This window comes from Nyctereutes procyonoides, unplaced genomic scaffold (assembly GCF_905146905.1).
Source record: "Nyctereutes procyonoides isolate TBG_1078 unplaced genomic scaffold, NYPRO_anot_genome, whole genome shotgun sequence".
NCBI classification, from domain to species: domain Eukaryota; kingdom Metazoa; phylum Chordata; class Mammalia; order Carnivora; family Canidae; genus Nyctereutes; species Nyctereutes procyonoides.
In genome coordinates, this window is record NW_026575125.1 from 104,245,894 (window position 1) to 104,267,053 (window position 21,160).

Here is a 21,160-nt window from a genome sequence, read left to right on the forward strand (position 1 = left end):
AAGGCTTGGTACAACTTCATATAGAGGACCTTAAAACATTCTCTCTCTTGAAATTATCGTTTAAGTAAAAGAGGGATTTTCTTGCTAGCTAGATCCACCACAGGGTGTTTTGGTAACCTTCTGTCCTTATTTTGGCAATTCAGATCAAAAGTTTTTGTCCTCTTTCCCCTCCCCTTAACCTCTCCCCCCACCCTGATTTTATCTTTTAAGCTACATTCGAGAAGGTATTTATTGTTTTTGATACTACATTAGAGAAGGTGTTTATTATTTTTGAAGATAAATTTTAAAGTAAAAATTGCTTCTAGAAGTAAAAACAATCTCTCTTTTGTAGCTCAATCGTGGCATATCAGCCAGCTGGAGACAACAGCCACACCTTTGATGTCACAGCCATGTTCAAGTCTATTGGGATTTTCCTTGGGATCTTCAGTGGATCTTTTGCGATGGGTGCTGCTACTGGTGTGGTGACAGCTTTAATATCCTTTTATTAATCTTTCCTTGTTAACCTAAAAAGTGGTTGAATACTGTATTCCATGGTCTCTCCTAGTTCCATAATTTCCATTGTGTTAAAATTGTTTTTTTTAAGATTTATTTATTTATTTTAAAGAGAAAGGAAAAACAGAGTGAGAGTGGGGGGTGTGGTGCCAGAGGACAGAAGTCTTCAAGCAGACTCCCCACTGAGTACAGAGCCTGATGTGGGGCTCCATCCCGTGATCCGTGAGATCATGACCTGAGCTGAAACTACAAGTCAGGGCAGCGCCGTTTGCCCAGCGGTTTAGCGCCACCTTCAGCCCAGGGCATGATGCTGGAGACTAGGGATCGAGTCCCACGTCAGGCTCCCTGCATGGAGCCTGTTTATCCCTCTGCCTGTGTCTCTGCCCCTCTCTCTCTCTCTCTCTCTCTCTCTCTCTCTCATGAATAAATAAATAAATCTTAAAAAAAAAGAAACCACGAGTCATATGCTTAACCGACTGAGCTACCCAGGCACCTCCATTGTGTTATAGTTCTTAACCTTTGTTTTTAATGAATTTATTTATTTACTCACGAGAGAGACAGAGAGAGAGGCAGAGAGGCAGAGACACAGGCAGGAGGAGGAGCAGGCTCCATGCAGGGAGCCCGATGTGGGACTTGATCCCAGGACTCCAGGATCACGCCCTGAGCCAAAGGCAGACGCTCAACCTCTGAGCCACCCAGGTATCCCTATAATTCTTAACCTTATGACCAAAGACTTGGTTTGAAAACATTAGGTAATCACCCTTACCAATAAATAAATAAAGGAATTTCATTGTTTTGCATTAGGCTCCATGCTCTCCAACTTTCACTACAAAAGTCTAATTAGACACAGTGACCCTCTGGGAGTGAATTTTAAGGTTGTAGACTAAATTGACATAAAGGTAAATACATTTCAATGAGCCCCTAGATATTCTGCACTGTTGTTCATTTGCTCTTTGTTGAATAGGACAAATAGGAATTGTACGACAATGATGTCAGTTGAACAAAGTAGGCTTCTTGGGTTTGGACAGATGGGAATTCATCTCAGCTCTTACAAGTTTTAACCTTCGGTTCTCGAGTCATTGGCACTGCTACTAGTTTGCTATTAGAAAAGTCATTCTTGTGCTCATTCAGAAAATGCTTCCTGAAATGCTTGCCTGCTGCATGCCAGATGCTATGCTCTGGGCATCAAAGATGGACAAGACAGACATGGCCTCTGCCTTATTGGAGCTTATGGTATAGAAGAACCAACACTTGACCTGTGGGCCCTCAGTCTAGGAAGGTGGCAGATGGGGACAGCAGGAATATGAGTGGGACTAGATGATCTCTAAAGAACTTCTAGCTCTAAAACTTCTAAGAAATTTTCATATAAAACAAATACTTTTGGGGGCACCTGACTGATTCAGTTAATAGAGCAAGTGATTCTTAACCGCAAGGTTATGAGTTTGAGCCCCACATTGGGTGTAGAGATTACTAAAAATTAAGATCTTTAAAGAAAATTTAAAAAACAAATACCCTTTTCAAGGATTTGTAAGTTTGCTCTAAATCAGCTTTGTGCTGGAAGAGACTTGTCTTTTGGCTTTTTACAGGTGAACTGAGGCACAGATAGACAGTAAAAAAGTTCTGAAAGATAAGTCAGGACAAATCATACTGCTGTCCCATTATAATCTTCTTGAGGGTAGGGAGAGAGTTCATCTGAGATTTGTCACAGGTCTACACGGGCCCTTCTCTGGTTGACTAACAAATACTTTTTAGATTAGAGTAAGTGAGTGACATGCCATGGTTTCTTCATCACAGAATACTCTACATCACGGAGGTGCTAGGGGATTAAATAAACATGAAATCTCATGGAAATGCCATATTCTTAGTAAGTGTAAATTGCTATAATTATGGAAGCTGTCTTGCTTTGGATTGCAGGTTAATAGACGCGGCCTGTTGTATATCTGATCTGTTGTTCATGTCTCTGTCCTTTATAATCTGGTTTCTGGCAAGGCGTGCGATACCCATAAAACAATTGGATTGACAAAACTGTGGCTCCCTCATAGAAGCAAAGACTGCTGACTCCTCAGTCCAATGCTCATTTTAAGAGGTCCTTCACGTCGGCACCTCCTTATTCTGTGACCTGTGTTAGATTGGAGAACCCTTCTTGCCCTTTCATGGTTGCCTTGCCTCGACTATTATCTTTTGTAGTCTTACTTCTGTTTTACGAGATCTCATTACCGACCTTGACAGTCTTACGTGACAAAGTTCACCAAATTACGGGAGTTCCAGCTGTTGGAGACAGGCTTGTTCTTCTTGATGTCCTGGAGTACCTTCCTCTTGGCTGAAGCATGGGGTTTCACAGGTAGGGTCCTTTCTCTTTTTGACTATAAGCCTTCATGGGGAATGACTTTGCCAGTCATTTTTTCTACACGTGGGCACATCCTCTAGCATCTGAACATACTTACTAGGGTTGGGATTTATGCTGTCCCTTTAGAATATAAAAAAGATTTTTAATAGAAGTGATTCATCTTAACAAAGTAAGTCACAACTGGAAATGTCAGTGCTAAGCACATGATCTTCTGTAAAATTAAAGCCTCAATATGAATCGGAGAAGGACAAACACTATATGGTCTCATCCATTTGGGGAATATAAAAAATAGTGAAAGGGAATAAAGGGGAAAGGAGAGAAAATGAGTGGGAAATATCAGTGAGGGTGACAGAACATGAGAGACACCTAACTCTGGGAAACGAACAAGGGGAAATGGAAAGGGAGGTGTGCAGGGGGATGGGGTGACTGGGTGACAGGCACTGAGGGGAGCACTTGATGGAATGAGCACTGGGTGTTATTCTGTATGTTGACAAATTGAACACCAATAAAAAATATACAAAAAAAGCCTCAATATGAAAGTCAAGAAGTCTCCTTTGATGTGAACTTGGAACTTGTTGTCTTTATAGGTGTGGTTGCAGTGTTGTTTTGCGGTATCACACAGGCCCATTATACATACAATAATTTGTCCACAGAATCCCAGCATAGAACTAAACAGGTAAGAGAAACTTTATAGTTTGTGAATAAACTTTTCCTCCTTACAGCAAGACCAAAGTTTTTTTAACTGAAAAATCATTAGTTGGTTCCAAACAATGTCTACTCCTTTCAGCTCCTCTTCCTTTGACTCTAGAGATAGATGGGATTGGCGGGTTGAAGAGTAGAAGCTTTAAGGTAGAGATAGTTCAGCAGAATAGCTAGGGGCCATTATTACTGTGGCTCCAGGGATCAGTTGGCTTCCTTTCCTTGTTTCCCTAGTCAAATTGCTTTTAAGAGGAATGTTTTGGAAGTTCACTCAGGTCTGACTAGCAGTACCGCTCAGTGATAGAAACAAGATTAATTTCTGATCTGACTGGATCTACTGCCGGCTGATACAGAGAAGATCGACCTGTTTCAGGCCCTTCGCAGCTGCTCTGTTTCCAGGAATGTCAGCTACACCAGTGGTCAGGTTTCATATGGTACTGAATGATCAGGTGTGCAGAGTACCTGGAAGGAACTATAAAGGAAATAGGCATAGCATTTCCTAGTCTTTGTTTAAGATTTTATTTATTTATTCATTAGAGACACAGAGAGAGGCAGAGATATAGGCAGAGGGAGAAGCAGGCTCCATGCAGGGACCCTGACGCAGGGACTCAGTCCCTGGACCCCAGGATCACGCCCTGAGCCGAAGGCAGATGCTCAACCACTGAGCCATCCAGGTGTCCCAGCATTTCCTAGTCTTATGAGGCATTTGGGACCATGAATGAACAATATGTAATGTCTACAATAGAAACAAATGCATACTTGATTATAATTAGATGCTTTCAGTTTTGCCAGATGACTACACAGTGAGATTAGCCTGGAAAGGGCTCCTTTTTAAAAATTTTTATTTATTTATTCATGAGAGACAGAGAGAGAGGCAGAGAGACACAGGCAGAGGGAGAAGCAGGCTCCGCATGGGGAGCCTGACGCAGGACTCAATCCCAATACCCCGGGGATCATGACCTAAGCCAAAGGCACATGCTTAACCACTGAGCCACCCAGGTACCCTGGAAAGGGCTCCTGATAAAGCAGGAGCAAATGTCCTTATTCTTTTTTTCTTTATTCTGGAGCTACAAATTTAGTATATGGCCTGTGTTTTTTTCCTAACTTCTCAAAAGAGATTAGATTTTTCTTCCCCCAAGCATATACACTGGGCTACAAATCCCTTTTATGAATTAATTCACTGCAGTAAGCATAGAGAGGAAAATCAGCTGGGGTGTTCAGTATTTTTCTAGGCAATGGAGTGGAGAATTCGAGGAAAACAAGGTAGGAGTTTCTAGTCTTGTTGGTAATACGAAGCTGTATAACATTAAAAAAAACAAACCCAGGGGATCCCTGGATGGCTCAGCAGTTTAGTGCCTGCCTTTGGCCGGAGGCATGATCCTGGAATCCCAGGATTGAGTCCCGCATCAGGCTCCCTGCATAGAGCCTGCTTCTCCCTCTGCCTGTGTCTCTGCTTCTCTCTCTCTGTCACTCATGAATAAATAAATAAAATCTTTTTAAAAACCCAGATTAATAGAACTTCTATATTGTGTGTTTCACATGATATGTCATACAAGAGGTCACAAGGGAAATGGTCTGAGGCTTGAGGAGGCTAGAAAACTATCATAGAAGAAATGGTTAACCTAGAAAGACAGGAAGGATTCAGAAAAACAGAAAAAGCATAAGAAAAAAATCAGAAGGGAAACAATACTGGCAAAGACAGGAACAAAAAGGTAGCTAATGTTTGCGAAAGGAAGGCCACAAAGTCTGGCACAGGGGTGGGCAAATGATGGCCAAACCTCCCTGTAAAGTCTGTGAGCTGAGGATGATTTTTACATTTCTAAATGTTTGGAAACAAAAGATTTTGTGACACACGAAAATTATATGACATACAAATTTCAGTGTCCATTAGTAGTTTTATTGGCACACTGCCACTGCGATTTTTTTAACATGTAGTCTGTGGCTGCTTTTGTGCTACATTGGTAGAATTGAATGTGATGGGCCCTATGTGGCCTGCACAGCCTCAAAATATTTACTCTCTCTCTCTGGTCCTTCATAGGAAAAATTTGCCAGCTCTTGATTTTATGGATTAAAGCAGAGAGTCTGTGTTGTTCCAAATCCTGGTTCCACTACTTGCTGACTGTGTGACCAGGGGCAAGTTCCATAACTTCTCTATGCTTCAGTTTTGTCATTCTTAAAATGAGGGTAACAATAGTACCTACCTCGTAGAGTTGTGAGATTAAAATGAAATAATGCTTGTAAAGTCCTTAGCATAGTATCAGGCACATAGTAAAAAAATGGATAAAGTTAAGCCATTATCATTAAACAAATAAGTAACTAATGATAATAGTATATTAAGTCATTTAAATTAAGTACATGCTTACTTATTTCCATTTTTAATTCCCATTTTTCAAGAATGAGGCAAGCCCAGTTTAGAAAGGTTATCTTGCCCAAAGCCACACAGCCAGCAAGTGGGAAAAGCAAGATTCAAGCCAAGGCATTTTGACTCCTGGGCCCATGTTGTTACTTAACCACCACCCTGTTTTAGTGGGACAGAGGGCTTGTGTTCAAGAGCAGTGATAGATAACTCGGATGGACAGAGGGATGCTGGATTACAGAGGGCTTGGAATTCATTTGGCAAGTCACCAGGCTCAGATCCCTGCTCTGTCAGGAACACTTGACAAGCTGTGGCATGAAGGGGCAGGGGTGGGCAGACAGCAGCAGGGGGACAGAGAACAGGGCTATCATGCGTAAACCCATACTCCCTGAACAAGGGCTGAGACCCATGTAAAAAGTGAAATCAGCAACAAGGTGGTGATATGAAAGTTGTCATGAAACATTTGATGCCAAGAGAAAAGAATTTGAACTGGATCTTCCAGTCTAAAAGAGGGTGGCGTCTTCAAACTGCCATGTCAAGAGAGACTCACTGGGTGAGGGTGCAGAACAGGGGCAACAGGAATACAGTTCAGGGCCCTTTGCATTATTATGGGTGGGGTGTAATGAGAGCTATAGACTAAGGCAGTGACAGGCAAGAAACATCCCCAAAGAAAACTTGACAGGGTTTGGAGGAGGAGGAGGAGGAGGACAGTGACTGAACATGGGGATTGACAAAGGAAGCTAATGGGGGATATACGGGAACATTTCTGGCTTTTTCTGAGGGACCAGAAAATGTCATCTCTGCATTTGCTTCCTCCCCAAGCACATATTTTAGGGATATACGTGAGCTTTATGTATGTGAGGTGTCTTCATCTTTATCTCCATGATGTTTGTGTTTTCAGATTACATAACTTAATGTATTTACTGGACTAACCTTTTAAAATTTCGTTTCAGTTGTTTGAGCTTCTCAATTTCTTGGCAGAGAATTTCATCTTCTCCTACATGGGACTGACACTGTTCACTTTCCAGAACCATGTCTTTAACCCAACATTTGTAGTAGGCGCATTTGTATCCTTTATTACGTGTTCTGTTTTGAAAACTTCTTTTCAGTTGAGATTCGCACATGTTTTCTGGATGATGGGTGATAAGAATACATTTAAATATATAAAATTTTCCTCAGTAAAACAAAGAAGGATTCCAACTCTTGTTCCTGTTCTATTTTTTATTCTGTTCTCTTTTCATTTTTGTTTATTACACAAATAACACAGGTTGAAATGACAGACAAAAAAAGCCTTCGCTCATTCCACCAGTCCCTGAGAATAAAACTGTTTATCCTCTGTCACTAAGTGGAAGAGAGAGAGAGAGAGTAGATCCTGGGAAAGAGTTTGCCAGTCTGTACCACAGGGCAGTAGTTGCAAGATGGTGAAAGGCTAAATGAGGCTGCTTTCCTCTGGCTCTGGCTCTGGCTTTAAAAACCAGCCAAAGTGGGAAAGCTGGGTACATGAAAGAGAGCACTCAGTAGTGCCAGCCTCAGGAGAAGGCAGGAGAAAATGAAATCCAACATGTGGGCAGGGTTTGGCCTCCACAAGGAGGAGGAACAGCCCCACCATTGTTCCAGGAGAGGACAGGGAATGTAAGGATGCAGGTAAACACCTGTAAGATGGAGTTCCTGTTTGATGGCTTCTATTTTTATCTGTAAAGTAGGTGGTGAGAGCATCTGCTGAGAGGGAGGGAGGAGTAGGTGGCCTATCAGTTATTTATTGTATAACAAAGTCCCCTAAAATGTAGCAGCTTAAAACAACAAACATGTATTACCTCACACAGTTTCTGAGGGTCAGGAATCCAAGAACAGTTTATTTTTTTAATAAGGATTTTTTTTAATTCATTTATTCAGAGAGAGAGAGAGACTGAGAGGCAGAGACACAGGCAGAGGGAGAAGCGGGCTTCATGCAGGGAGCCCGACACGGGACTCGATCCTGGGTCTCCAGGATCAGACCCCGGGCTGCAGGCGGTGCTAAACCGCTGCGCCACTGGGGGTGCCCCCAAGAACAGTTTAGTTGGGTTCTGGCACAGCGATCTCTCGTGAGGATGCGTCACGCTCTGGACTGGGGCTATACTCTTTCAGGACTTGACTGAGGCTTGCAGGATCCTCCCCAAGTTCACTCACATGGTCATTAATCAGAGGTCTAAGTTTTGCTTCAGGGGACCTCTCCGTGGGGCAGCTCACAACATAGCTTCCCCCAGAGGGAGTAAGCTGAGAGAGCACCAAGATGGAAGCTGAAGTGCTGTTTATAACCTAATCTTGAAAGTGACCATCATCCCTTCCGCCACATTCTATTGGTCACACTGGTGGACCCTGGTATGGTGTGAGCAGGGACTACACGAAGGTGTGAATACCAGGAAGCAGGGATTGGGAACCATCTTGAAGGCTGGCTTCCATGGATGATAGGAGTTTTGAGGAGAAGGCTTGGAAATAGACATAGAGAGCGGACGAGCAAGTGAGTGAGTTGACTGAAGAAATGCAGTAGGATTGCCGAGCAGCACTAAGGACTCATTTGAGTTTGAGGAATAGGTACTAATGGTAGAATCAAGTCTGCCCTGTTGTACAACTTTGTTCAGGAGTACTTGGCTGGAAGCATGGAGGAAAGAGAGAGATGGGTCCTTTGAGGTTTGGGGTTTAGTCAAGTGAGTACAGTGAAAACCCAGAGAGGGGCAAATGAGTGTAGGGTACAGGGAAGAGTGTTATTAAGATGTGGCTGAGAAAGGAAGTGAAAAAATGAGGACTGGTTGTTTGAGGGAAGATTTGAGGCCTCTTTGGATGGGAGGTCCCAGGGAGGTAGAGGTGAGGAGCCATCCAAGGGGAATAGATAAACGTGAAACATGAAAGCAGAGAATGTGTTTAGAGAGGGAGATGTTTAAATTAGTGGTTTCCAAAAGAACTGTTTTTTAAAACTACTTCAGAATGAAGCCAAAGAGATTACCAGAAATATTTTTAAAATTAAAGCTTGAAGCAGGATCTCTATTAGAAAGCAAGGTATTACTGAAATGCCATTCTGTATTTAATCTTCTGGGAATGAACTTCAGGCAAAAAAAAAAAAAAAGAGGAAAACCCTATTAAGAGAAGAAACCTAGCTGGAAGACTCCCATGAGATCAGTCACTTCATATCCTGCTAGTCTTTGAGAAACATTTGAGCAGTCAACTGGCTCGATCTTATCCTGAAATGAGGCTAAATATTCTCTATAGGTTTCTGAGCCTGTGAGGACTCAGGTTCCTCAGTGCAAAAGCCTACCATGAAAATTGACTTTTACCAGGAGAGAGTTGTCCTCTTACTAGCTGTATTAGTTAGGATATAGGTTTGACTTTATGTGCCAGTGACCCAAATTAACCAAGGTTTGTTTATTTTTTTTATTTTTTCAGTTTTTTAAAAAGATTTTTATTTATTTATTCATGAGAGAGAGAGAGAGAGAGAGAGGCAGAGACATAAGCAGGGGGAGAAGCAGGCCCCATGCAGGAAGCCCCATGTGGGACTCGATCCTGGGACTCCAGGATCACGCCCTGGGCTAAAGGTGGAGCTAAACCGCTGAGCCACCTGGGCTGCCCTAACCAAGGTTTAAACAAGACAGAAGTTTCTTTCTTTCTCATGTCAGAGTCTGAACTGTTGTGGCAGCTGTGCTCCACAGGGTCATCAGGGACCCAAGCAGCCTTTTTACACCCATCTTTAGGGAGTTGCCATTATTCTTAGGGACCAGCATGGCTCACCCCTGTGTCTGCTGTTTCCTTTTAAGGACATGACCCCAAATAGGCACACATCACTTCCACTTAACATCCATTGGGTTACATGGACTTACAAGAGAAGCTGGGCATTCTATTCTTTAGGTGTCTATGTATGCAGATGAAATTTGGAGGTAAAAGTGAGGAGGGTCTATGACTAGAGAGGAAGAAAAGTCTAGACAATGAGGATATAACTAGCAGTCACTGCTACATTGGCCCATGTGTTTTGTTACTATTTTCTTATTTTTTTTTTAGGGAATTGCTATTTAATTGTTATTTATTTAATTGTTATTTATTGTTATTAAAACCTTTGCAATCTAAAGTAGTTTTAGATTTATAGGAAAATTGTGAAGATAATACAGGAAGTTCTCATATACCCCACACCCATGTTTGCCTGTTATTAATATCTCACATTAGCATGATACACTTGCCACAATTAATGAACCAGTATTGACACATTATCTTTAGATCAAGCTCATACTTAATGCAGATTCTCAGAATCATCCTCTTGATAATCTGTGAACTCCCATTCCGGTAGTGAGAAACCTGGCTTCCACCGTCCACCATCCTATTCCCTTAATTGTTCCATTCCAGCACATATAGGAGTATCAGAATTGTTAACCAGTACTCCCATAGCAAACAACTTGACTAACAAGCACATGATGCTTATGTGCAGTTCCTTGTGCTGGTAATCTTACAGCCTCTGTCCACCTCCAGTGTTACTTAGGTCAACACTGTTTACTCCAACTAGTTTGTTTTTTCTCCTCCTCCAGTTTCCCCAACCTTGTTTTTTTTTTTCATCTTAAATGTTCCTTTATATCCCTTTTAGAAAATGGGACGGAGACTGTATTATGACAAAATAAACATTGTAATTGCAAAGCAGGAATCTCTATACACAGCAAGCTGGGCAAAAAGACATGAGGACTGGTTTCTAGTTAAAGCCAGTCTGAATTTCCATTAAGACTTCCATTTGAAGCAGGGTGGAAGTGTAGACTTGGAGGAACACATCTAGGCTAGTAGGAATTTCAGTTGTAGGAGAGATTAGAGCTGCCCTTTTCTTTGTTCTGAGGAAGCAAGGGCAAGTTTAGTCTGTATAACTTTCCCTCCCACCAACACAGACTTAAATTAAGATGGCTTAACCTATGATATTAATAATCTTACCAATATACCAAAGAAGATCAGCTTTTAAATGTGTTTCTATTCATCTAATGCATTTTGCATATGTTAGAGCTGTACTGTCCAATTTGGTAGTAATTAACTGTGTGTAATTATTTAAATTTAAGTTAATTTAAATGAAATAAAATTGAAAGTTTATTTCCTTGCTACTCTAGCCACATTTCAGGCACTCACCATGTTAGTGCAGGTATAGAACATTGTTGTCATCACAGAAAGTTGCATTAGATAGCACTGTTAGCAGAGGTAAAAGACTGTTAGAGACTGAATTTTTTTTAAGATTTTATTTATTTATTTGAGAGAGAGTGGGCATGCGTGGTGGTGGGGGGAAGGACAAGCACAGGGCTCAATCTCATGACCTTGAGATGACCTGAGCCAAAAATCAAGAGATGCTTAACTGAGCTACCCAGGTACCCCAGAGACTGAGCTCCTGAAGATAGTCTCTCACCATCTTGAATGTGTAGCCTAGATAATATTAATAGTAAAAAGAAATCTGCCTTAACATTTTAATTTCAGATTGCTATTTTCTTGGGAAGAGCTGCTAATATTTATCCCTTGTCCCTCTTACTTAATTTGGGTAGAAGAAGTAAGATTGGATCAAATTTTCAGCACATGATGATGTTTGCTGGTAAGTTGTAATTTTCCCTCTCTTGGCCCACTCCAAGAAACCACTCACAACACATATGCTAGCTTGATTTTAAACAGAAATGATGTGCTAATAATATAAGACTCCCTTAAACCTTGAAGTTGCAACCTCCAATGGAAAATTCTTTTTATAGTGTCCTGTTCCGTTATGTGAGAATTTTTTTCTGGTTTCAAATTCCTGGTTCAGAAATATGTCACATGTAGTGGATAAGATAAAGATACCTGCATTTTCACACAAAAATCTATATGTGAGTTTTTATGGCAGTTATAGTCATAATTGCCAAAACCTGGAAACAGCCCAGTGGGTGAATGAATAGGCAAATCGTAGGACATCCATGAGGCCATGGGGTGTTCCTTAGCACTAAAACGTCAAACTAGTGATACATACAACAACATGGATGCACCTCAGAGGCATCACCCTGAGTGAATGAAGCCAGTTTCCAAGGATTATATCCTCAAAAAGATAAAAGCACAGTGGTGGTGAACCCCCTTAGTGGCTACCTGGGGTTTGGCAGGGTGACAGAGAGGTTGGGCTAAAAAGATATAGCACCAAGGATTTGGTGAGGGGGAAGGTAGGGGTGGTGACACTGCTCTGTGCTTTGGTTGTGCTAATGGACATGCACCTGTGCATTGTTAAAACTCACAGGACTGAATGTGAAAAAAGAGTGGATTTTACTGGATGTAAATATAAAAATAAATTTTAAAATATTTCTAAAGGCCAGCACATGTCAGGATCCTCTAATTCTCTGTACCTATACATACTTTTGTATGTTAATATATACTACATATTTGTTCACATGCTTCTAAGTTCTTAGACTGTTCCTTATTTTTCTGAATTTCCGAAGCTTGCACTGGTAATGAGTTATTGAAGAAATGCCTCTTTCATGCCCTTGCAGGCCTCCGTGGCGCAATGGCATTTGCTTTGGCCATTCGAGATACCGCCACTTACGCACGGCAAATGATGTTCAGCACCACACTTCTGATTGTGTTTTTTACTGTGTGGGTATTTGGTGGTGGCACCACTGCCATGCTGTCGTGCTTGCATATAAGGTAGGTCATGTCTGGGGACCTCATTTTAATATTAAACTCTAATAGGGTTTTTTTTCTTTCAATTATGAGAAAAGTTTAAGCTTTGGCGAATGTATAATGTTTTATTTTTTCTTTTTAAAAATTGTGTAACCTGTAGTACAGAGAAAATGGGAAATGTGCAAAAGAAAGTTAAAACCATTGTTTGCACTTTGAGGGTTGCCTTTCCAGATCTCTTGCTATGTGTTATATGTATTTTTAACAAAAAGGGACAGCACTGCAGGTATTCTTGTAAAGCGATTTTTAAATGTAATATAGCATGGACATGTATGTTAGGAAATATATTTGCATTAGAAATTTATGGCTGCATACATCATAATTTATTTAACCAAATCCCTATCTTTGTATTTTTGCATAGTTTCTAGGATTTTTCTGTTACCATTACCATTTGAGAATTTTGCTATTAATGTTAACCATTAACAGTGTGAACATTCATAAAAACACACACTATTGTGCACTTGTTTGATTATTTCCTTAAGATCCATTCCTAGGAGTGGCATTGCTTGGTCAAAAGATAATGCATATATTAAGGCTTTTGATCCGTATCACCCGATCAGACCAAAAATGTTTCTTCTCATCTACAGCATATGAAAGAGTCCAGTTTATCCCAACCCTAATCAGTACTAAACATTATCCTTCTTTTTCAGCTTTATGATCAGCGTTGTTTCTAACCTGATTATCCAAACACAAGATTTGGAGGACTTAGTGTTAAATGCATACTAGTTAATGTATTCAATTGGAAAGCTCCGGTCTCTCAAGAGTTCTGTATTGTTTCCATGGATACAGCAGCCTGTGTTGCTAAAGCTTTTGTAGATTTTAGTTCTGTGTTTGGCTGAAACTTCATAGACCTTCTACTGAGCCTATAGAATGTGTAGAGTTCATTACAGAAAACAGTATTTCACATTTTATAGAATCTGTTCTCCATTTTTTCATTGTATTATAACTTTCTTTTAAACATTCTAAAGACCAGCTGGCCCTAAATCACACTTTGTATGTTGTTATTGGTCTTTATTTCTTTTTACTGTTCAAACTCCTTTCTTAACATTTCTGTGCTATTATTGTGTATAATCAAAAAGAATGTTCTTATAATTCTGATAATTACTTCAGGGAGGGCCTGGCATTTGTTGAGCACCTACTATATGCTGGGCATTGTGCTAAGTGCATGTCACATATTTATCTAATCACAATAGCTCCATTTTACAAATGAGGAAATAGTGGCTTTAAAAGTTTCTAAGTTGTTCAAGGTCATACAGAGAATTAAGTAGCAGACAGAGGAGCCTCCAGTCTCACCTCATTTCTCATAGACTATGCTGCCTCAAGAAAGGAGGGTGTTAACTTTTGCAAGGATTAAACTCCTTTCCTTAAGAGCTTGTAAATGAAGATTCTTCCTTATTCTACTGAGAACAAATTAAATATAAGATATTGGATGAAAAATAATGGTCTTCAGTAGAGTCTCAGTGTTTCCATGGACTCCATTCTCTTTCTTGGCAGCTCTCCACACAAAATACTCATGCCTATCCCCCCCCCCAACTAAAAACCCCACCTAGAATTGAATCTACCTCAGCACACTTGCAAGCCCTTTGGCCCCATCTTGCCTGTCCTGGAGCATAGCTTGACACTTAATTATACGCATTGCCTTAGGTTAGTTCTTGTTGTGGTTGTTTGGGGGGTTTTTTGGCCTCTGTGAGCAGAGGCTGGATTTTAAGTTTCTTTTCCCTCCTCCTCCCCACTCCAGATTTGTCTAGGACAATTCTGAAGATGCTGAGAAGTCCTTAAAGTTTAAGATTCATACAGACTGAAGTTTGAGTTTGAGTTCTTGCTCCTTCATTCTCCAATTCTGTATTCTTGGGCAAGTTCTTGACTCTTTTTATCCCTCAAGTTCCTCATTTGTAACCTGTGTGATAGTACCTGCCTCCTCCAGGGTTGTTGTGAGGATTCAGTGAGCTAATGTCTGTAAAGCTCTTAGCACAGCACTTCCAACGTGCCTTTTATTTATTTGTTTGATTAATGCCAAATGATCACCAGCCATGTGCCAGGCACTGTTTTAGGCTTTTAGTGGTTCTCAGTGGAGGAGTGCAATTTGGCAATGTCTGGAGACATTTTTGATTGTCACAATCAAAGAGTGGAGGCTGCTCCCAGCATCTAGTTGGCAGAGGCCAAGGATGCCTCTAGACATCCTATAGGGCACAGAATAGCACCCCTGCAACAAAGAATTGTCTGGGCCAAAATATCAGTAATGCAAAAGCTAAAAGACCCTGCTTTGGAGGGATACAGTGGTAGCAATAAAATAGGAAAGGTCTCTGGTCTCATGAAGTCTACATTTTACTGGAAGAAGACAGTAAGCTAGTAAACAAATGGATGAAAACAATTTAGGTGATGTTAAGTGCTGTGATAACAAACAGAATATTGTGATAGTGACCAGGGATAGAGTGAATTTTATACACAGAGGTCTGGTAAGGTCTCTTTGAGGTTCCATTTGAGCCCAGTCTACCTGAATGACAAGATATGGCGAGTTAAACAGTGAGCAGGAAGAAGAGTGGTCCAAGCAGTACAGGGAAGAAGTGCAAAGGCTCTGAGGCAAGAGCATACTTTGCCTGTTTAGTGAACAGAAAAAAAGCCCACATAGCTGGAATATGGTGATTGCAGGGTAGGTAGGAGATGAGGTAGGCAAGATCCTACAGGGGCAGGGGTTGGCAAATGTGTCCTGTAAAGGGCTAGATAGTAAATATTCTAGGCTTTGCAGGCCATATGGTATCTGTCTCAGCTATTCAACTCTTGCATGAAAGCAGCCATAGACAACACATAAATCAGTTGGCGTGGCTGTATTCCAACAAAACAGGAGGCACACTGGACATGGCCTGTGGGCCGTAGTTTGGTGAACCCTGCTATCTGGCCTTGAAGGCCATAGTAAGGAGTTTGAATTTTAAAATCCAATCGGAAATCTTGTAGGACTTTAAAGAAAAGGAGTGACATGATCTATTTGACAGTGTGAAAGGATCGCTCCAGCTGTTGTGCGGACAAAGGATCCTCAGTGAGCTAGAGCCAGCTAGCCAGCTCTCCCTGCATCTTCTCACATGGTTTGTGACAGTCACACTTGGCTCCCTGTCATTTCCCACATAGACTTGGCACTTATTGGTCTCTGAGCCTTTGCTCATACTGTTTCCTCTGCCGGGACTTCCCCTTCACTCCCAGGAAACAGCACAGCTCACAGCCCTTCCTCCCTTTGCCCTGTTCTGTCATACCCCTCCTCCCTTTGCTTTACGTGGGCATGCCTGTTAGAGCGCTTATCTCAGCCAGCCTTGTAATCATAGCAGTGCCAGAAGGGCTACTGTTCAGGGAGTGTGAGCTGAGGCATCAGACACTTCTAAAATCTTTAGATACATTTTCTCATTTAATCCTTGTATCAACTTTATGTGGTGGATATTGTCCCCGTTTTCCAGGTGATAAAATCAGGGTTCTTCAGGCTACGTAACCTAAGTTCACCTAGCTAGAAAGGAGCTGAGGCCAGACATGGAGCCCAGCTGTCTCCGATTGCAAAGCCCTTGGGGATAGTGCTCTAGTTATGTCTGTACCCCCCACCAGTCTGTGAGCTCCTTGAGGGCAGGCGCTGTGTCTCATTCGTGTCTATGCCCTGTGCCTAGCACAGTGCCTGGCAGATAATAAATGCTCTATAAATGTTTATTACACTGAACTGGCTTCCAGTAACGTTCCATCTTAGTATTACAAATGTGCTATCTCCAAGACCACTAGATGTCACTTTCGATGCACAAATATGCCTAGAGTTTAATGTGGCTGAGAAGGTATTAAACAGCTTCTGGCCATTTAACAAAGACGAGACGAGCCTTTCTTTTAATTATGAATCTGGTCGTGGCCATCTGTTTTCAAGTACTTGACCATGACTCACTTGCCTTCCAGATGAGGTCTTGCATCAGTTTCCTCCCTATGGTGTATTCGCATTCTGGGATGCTACTGCTACAGCTTCTTACACTGCTATTTTTTTGTGTGTTATCTGTAGTAGTGACCTTAATCGATAAACATTTGAGCACCTATTGTGTATCAGGTACTGTGCTAGACTCTGGGGCTACAGAGATGAATTGAGACATGGCCTTTACCCTCAAGGAGCTCACAGTCTATTTGGGGAGACTGACAGGTAAATAATTACACTCTACTGTGTTAAGTATTGTAATAGAGGAATATAGAAAGTGCTGTTGAAGCCCAGAAGAAAGAATGGTTCCACCTGCAGGGGTCATAGAATGGTTTATTTGGAACTCACCAAAGGAATAAGGAAAACATAGGGGACAGTGGATTTCAGATAGAGGGCAAAGGCATGGAGGCTTGGGAGAGGACGAGTTTGGGAAGAGGAGTAGATGGTATAAATATATGTCTAATGTAAGGTATGTAGAAGAGAATGAGAGGAATGAGAGTGGAAAGGTAGCTTGGGGTGGCAGGGCTCGCTAGTCTATAGAGAGCCTTCAGTGCCACCCAAAGGGCTTTAGACCTGACCCTCTAGGTTGTAAGCCACTCTGAGAGTCTTTTGCCGGGGGAACGACCCAGTGTGTTTTATGCTTTAGACAGCTAACTGCAGAGGACAGCCTGGCAGCTGGACAACCTTATTACCAATTGCGACAGACCTCATGAGTCACAACGAGGCCTTGAGCTTGAGCTGTTGGAATGGAAATGAGAGAAGATGTGAGAAATGGAATGGTTTAGAGAAAGAACAGACAGAGTAGTGGGTGCCGGTGTTGAGAGAGTGGAGTCAAAACTTCATAATGAAGCTGTTCCCTGGGATACAGGAAGCAGGAATTTTAAGCAGATGAAAGAGAATTATGAAGAACCCAGGCTAATATCTGTCCATTAGCCTACGGGGCGGGGCGGCGGTAGGGGGGACTGTAACTGGGCCCTCTCTTCAGTCATCATAACAGAATGTTGTCATGAGAGCCGAGAGGTCTGAAAACACGCAGCTCTCTCCTGGAACTGCACTATGCCAGCCTTGCTTTTGGAACTACCCATTGGTTCCTATTTAGCAACTAGGGCAGTGTTGCTTTCCCCGCCTCTGCTTCCAGTGCCCTGCCATTCAGGGAAGAGAATGTTATTTTTCTGAAACTGGTAAGTGGGATTGCAGGAGGAGAATTGTTAGTAGACCATGCCTGCCTCAGGATCCAGGCTGTTGCTAAGGAAAGTAACAGGAGCCAAAAATGGACATCAGCAACCAGAGAGAAGCAAGAAAATGTTAATCATTCCAGAGCTTGTGTGTCAGGGAAAGTAGCGGCCCAATGTGGCACATATGTGAATAGACCTCATTTTGGCCTCAATATCTCATTTGCCTTTTGTGTTTCTCCTTTAGGGTTGGTGTTGATTCCGACCAAGAACATTTGGTAAATATGCATTTGTGTTGTCTCTAGCATTCCCATCAAACGTGCAGCCGTTCAGAAAGAAAATGGCCTCCCGTAGACTTCATGCCACTATTGTTTTAGATGCTGTCCTGTTTGTACCAGCTTTTAACTGACATCATTACTGGCTTTTCTCACTGCTCCATAGAGACAAAACCAAATTTTAGACAACATGTGGTTATCAGGGGTGACGGCTCTCCTATCTGTGGGCCAGCCTGAGCTTTGGCCGTGGAGGGGAACAGTCTCTTAAGCGCTCCTGGGTTTTCAAGCGACTGCTCTGGCACATGGAGCCTTTTTCCACTCTGGTTTGCGCATGAAGGCTTGTCTCTGATGTCAGTCCCACTCCAGCTGCTCTTCCTGTGTAACTTTCAAATTGGATGACCAGCAGCTGCCCTTGAGAACCTCCTAGAAGCTTTGAAATCTTTAACCAGTCTTCCCTGGCTGTTCAGGAGAATGTACTTTTTTATACTTTCCCCCTGCCTTTACCTTGCCCATGAATCCTTGCTTAATTCGAGGTGTCCTTTTCTCATTTGTTCCTCTGAACCTGAGCCCGGTAGGTCACTTCTCTAGACTGGCCACCTTTTCTGCTGTTTTCCATCTGCTTTTTAATGGCTTCTGAACACCACTGAATACATGACGCTATCCTAGACATTAGATAGGAAATCACAGAAATTATGTTTTTAAAGATGGAAAGCCTCTCTTCCAAAACATATTCTTTTTCTTGTCTGAAACAAGCTGTGGTCTATTTGTCTTCAGGGTGTAGTTCAAAAAAGAAAAACATTTCTCAGATTCATTTCCTAAATGCTAATTTTGTTAGCTGTTGAGTGATGAGTGTGTATGTAATACAGTAAGTACTTGCCTCTTTTGTGGTCAGAACTGGACAAGTATAGTTTCACGGGCTAGAAATACTTGTGCAAACCAGGCTGGATAAATCCCCATGATGCCGAGATGCTGGGCTAGTTTCTAAGAGGTAGTAGTTCTTCAGTGCTTCCACCCTCGTGTCCGAACAAGAATAAAGTATCATACAATTCACCAGACAAATGCTTGGTCATGATCCACATAAGTCTCCGTCTGCTATGTCACCTCTGTCACCACAGAGGAGAAAGGGGAATGGAGAATCCCAGGTAGGTGAGTACTAGCTGTAAGATACAGAAAAAAAATACCATTTTTCCCTTGCTTTCCAAACCCTATGGGTGTCTTGCTTTGTTATATTGTGTAGGCAATATTTCAAGTGTCCCCTGGGAAGCAGAGAGGAATGTGATAGTAAGTAATGAAGTATATAGGGTTTAGGTGTATAAGTGTTTTGCGGTGAGGGAATCATGAGATTTATAGATCACACTACTACCTGTGTGAAAGGAAGGAAGTACAGGTGTTTTTCAGCTCTCCTAAGCCCATACAGCATTCTCAAACATTCTTATATTGTATATGTTTTGATACATGTTGAGAGGAAGATTGATTAATTGATTTTGAAGATTAGGAAGGATAGGAAAGAACCAAAATCCAGTATATAAACTCCGTGTTCTCAGAAAGCATAGAACCGTGGAACATCCACGCTAGAAAGGGCCTTTGAGATTCTTTACACCTTGCACCGCATACACAAAGAAATCCAGGCTCAGAGGGGGGAAGGGACTTGTCCAACTAGTTCATGTCAGAGCTGAGATGAACCAGATTACCTAACTCCCATTGCTGACTGTGCCACATTACAAATAAGGACCCAGTTTGTTTTTGGAAACTATTTTAGAAGAGGCCTGCTTGCTATGTTAGTTTTCAGTTCTAGCCAGTCAGGCTTACCATGGAATTTTTTTTTTTTTGCTAGCTTTCATTTTGCTAGTGTTTTAAGAACATAGTAGCATCTTTGCAAATGCCAGTTACTTTTGGAACCCATAACAACTCCCAAAGATAGGGATAAGATGTCAATGTGATGTTTTCTACTTAAGATGCAGTTCACATTGTGGGTATAAGTCTTTCAGATTTAAGGATGAATTATTCTACATTGATTTTTTTTAAATGACAATAGACTCACAAATCAGCAGGCAGCCTGAGTAATAGAGGTGTTTGGAAAAACATTTCAATTTTGTATTCCAAAGCTGCAATATACAAGCTATTAAGTTTCTAATGTTACCCATGATAGAGAGTATCTTGTATGAAGTAGGCCCTCTTTCCAAGTCTACAAATAAATGATTCTAAATAAATGGTTTTTTGTCTTGGTATATGTATTGATTTCTTTATTATCTGTTTGCAGGGTATTCCTGAAAATGAGAGAAGAACCACCAAAGCAGAGAGTGCCTGGCTTTTCCGGATATGGTACAACTTTGACCATAAGTATCCTTAACTGAGGGGAAAACATGGTAGTGTGAACATGGCCAGTTTCAACTTAGTGGAACAGCTCTTCTGACTCTTCCCTTCCTGAAGTGGAATACAAAACCTACCTTGGGTCTTCCCTTTCCCCTTCAGTGTGGTGGCTGGAGAAGGTTATTAAAGGCAATCCACACAAACCAGTTCCCCTGAAAAACCCATGAAGCCACCAGGGACCAGTTCATGCAAAACGTGGCTGTGTGAAGAGCCTCAGGAGCCCTTATGGTAGACTTTTCTTCCATCTTTTGTCCTATTTATTGAGCAGTCATTGTCTTTTACCTGATTTAGTGAATCTTGCAAAAGATACTTGCTGGTCCTTGTCAGTGCACTTGCTAGGGTAAAAGAGGAAAGGCTGCCTTAGGGAAGAGCTCAAGGATGAGATGAAAATAGAGTCATATTAGAGATAACAGTAGCCAGTGATGGGCCTGTTTTTCCTAAGCTTTCAGGAGGCTGGAAGATTTGCCTCTCTACTCAGGGTGCCAGTGCTTCATTGTTCACCAAATCTCTTTCTTCTCCTGTTGTAACTGTCTTCTTCATAATGCTACTTTGGGTCGTGTTATGTTCTATGACCTGTTTAAAGTGTGCCTTTTAAAAAACATTTTATCCCTTACTATTTATTAAAATGAATTTTCTTTTAAAGATTTTTACTAGGGACACCTGGGTGGCTCAGCGGTTGGGTCCCTGCCTTCGGCTCAGGTCCTGATCCCGGGATCAGAGATCGAGTCCCACATTGGGCTCCCTGCGAGGAGCCTACTTCTCCCTCTGCCTGTGTCTCTGCCTCTCTCTCTCTCTCTCTGTCTGTCTCACTCATGAACAAATAAATAAATCTTAAAAAAAGATTTTTAA

At 41.7% G+C, this 21,160-nt stretch overlaps 1 protein-coding gene across 2 annotated transcripts in view; it reads left to right on the forward strand.

The window, feature by feature from the left end:
- The window catches only part of SLC9A6 (solute carrier family 9 member A6), a 54,127-nt gene that overhangs the window by 19,760 nt on the left and 13,207 nt on the right, over positions 1–21,160 (forward strand). The window contains exons 7-15 of one of the 2 annotated variants that reach the window (XM_055338432.1): positions 332–473; positions 2,728–2,833; positions 3,427–3,515; positions 6,848–6,961; positions 11,355–11,466; positions 12,380–12,533; positions 16,630–16,719; positions 17,914–17,944; positions 20,202–20,281. In XM_055338432.1, the coding sequence (XP_055194407.1) occupies positions 332–473; positions 2,728–2,833; positions 3,427–3,515; positions 6,848–6,961; positions 11,355–11,466; positions 12,380–12,533; positions 16,630–16,719; positions 17,914–17,944; positions 20,202–20,281 (918 nt within the window). The remainder of the gene's footprint in view (positions 1–331; positions 474–2,727; positions 2,834–3,426; positions 3,516–6,847; positions 6,962–11,354; positions 11,467–12,379; positions 12,534–16,629; positions 16,720–17,913; positions 17,945–20,201; positions 20,282–21,160) is intronic. The other variant, XM_055338431.1, reaches the window with a different exon arrangement.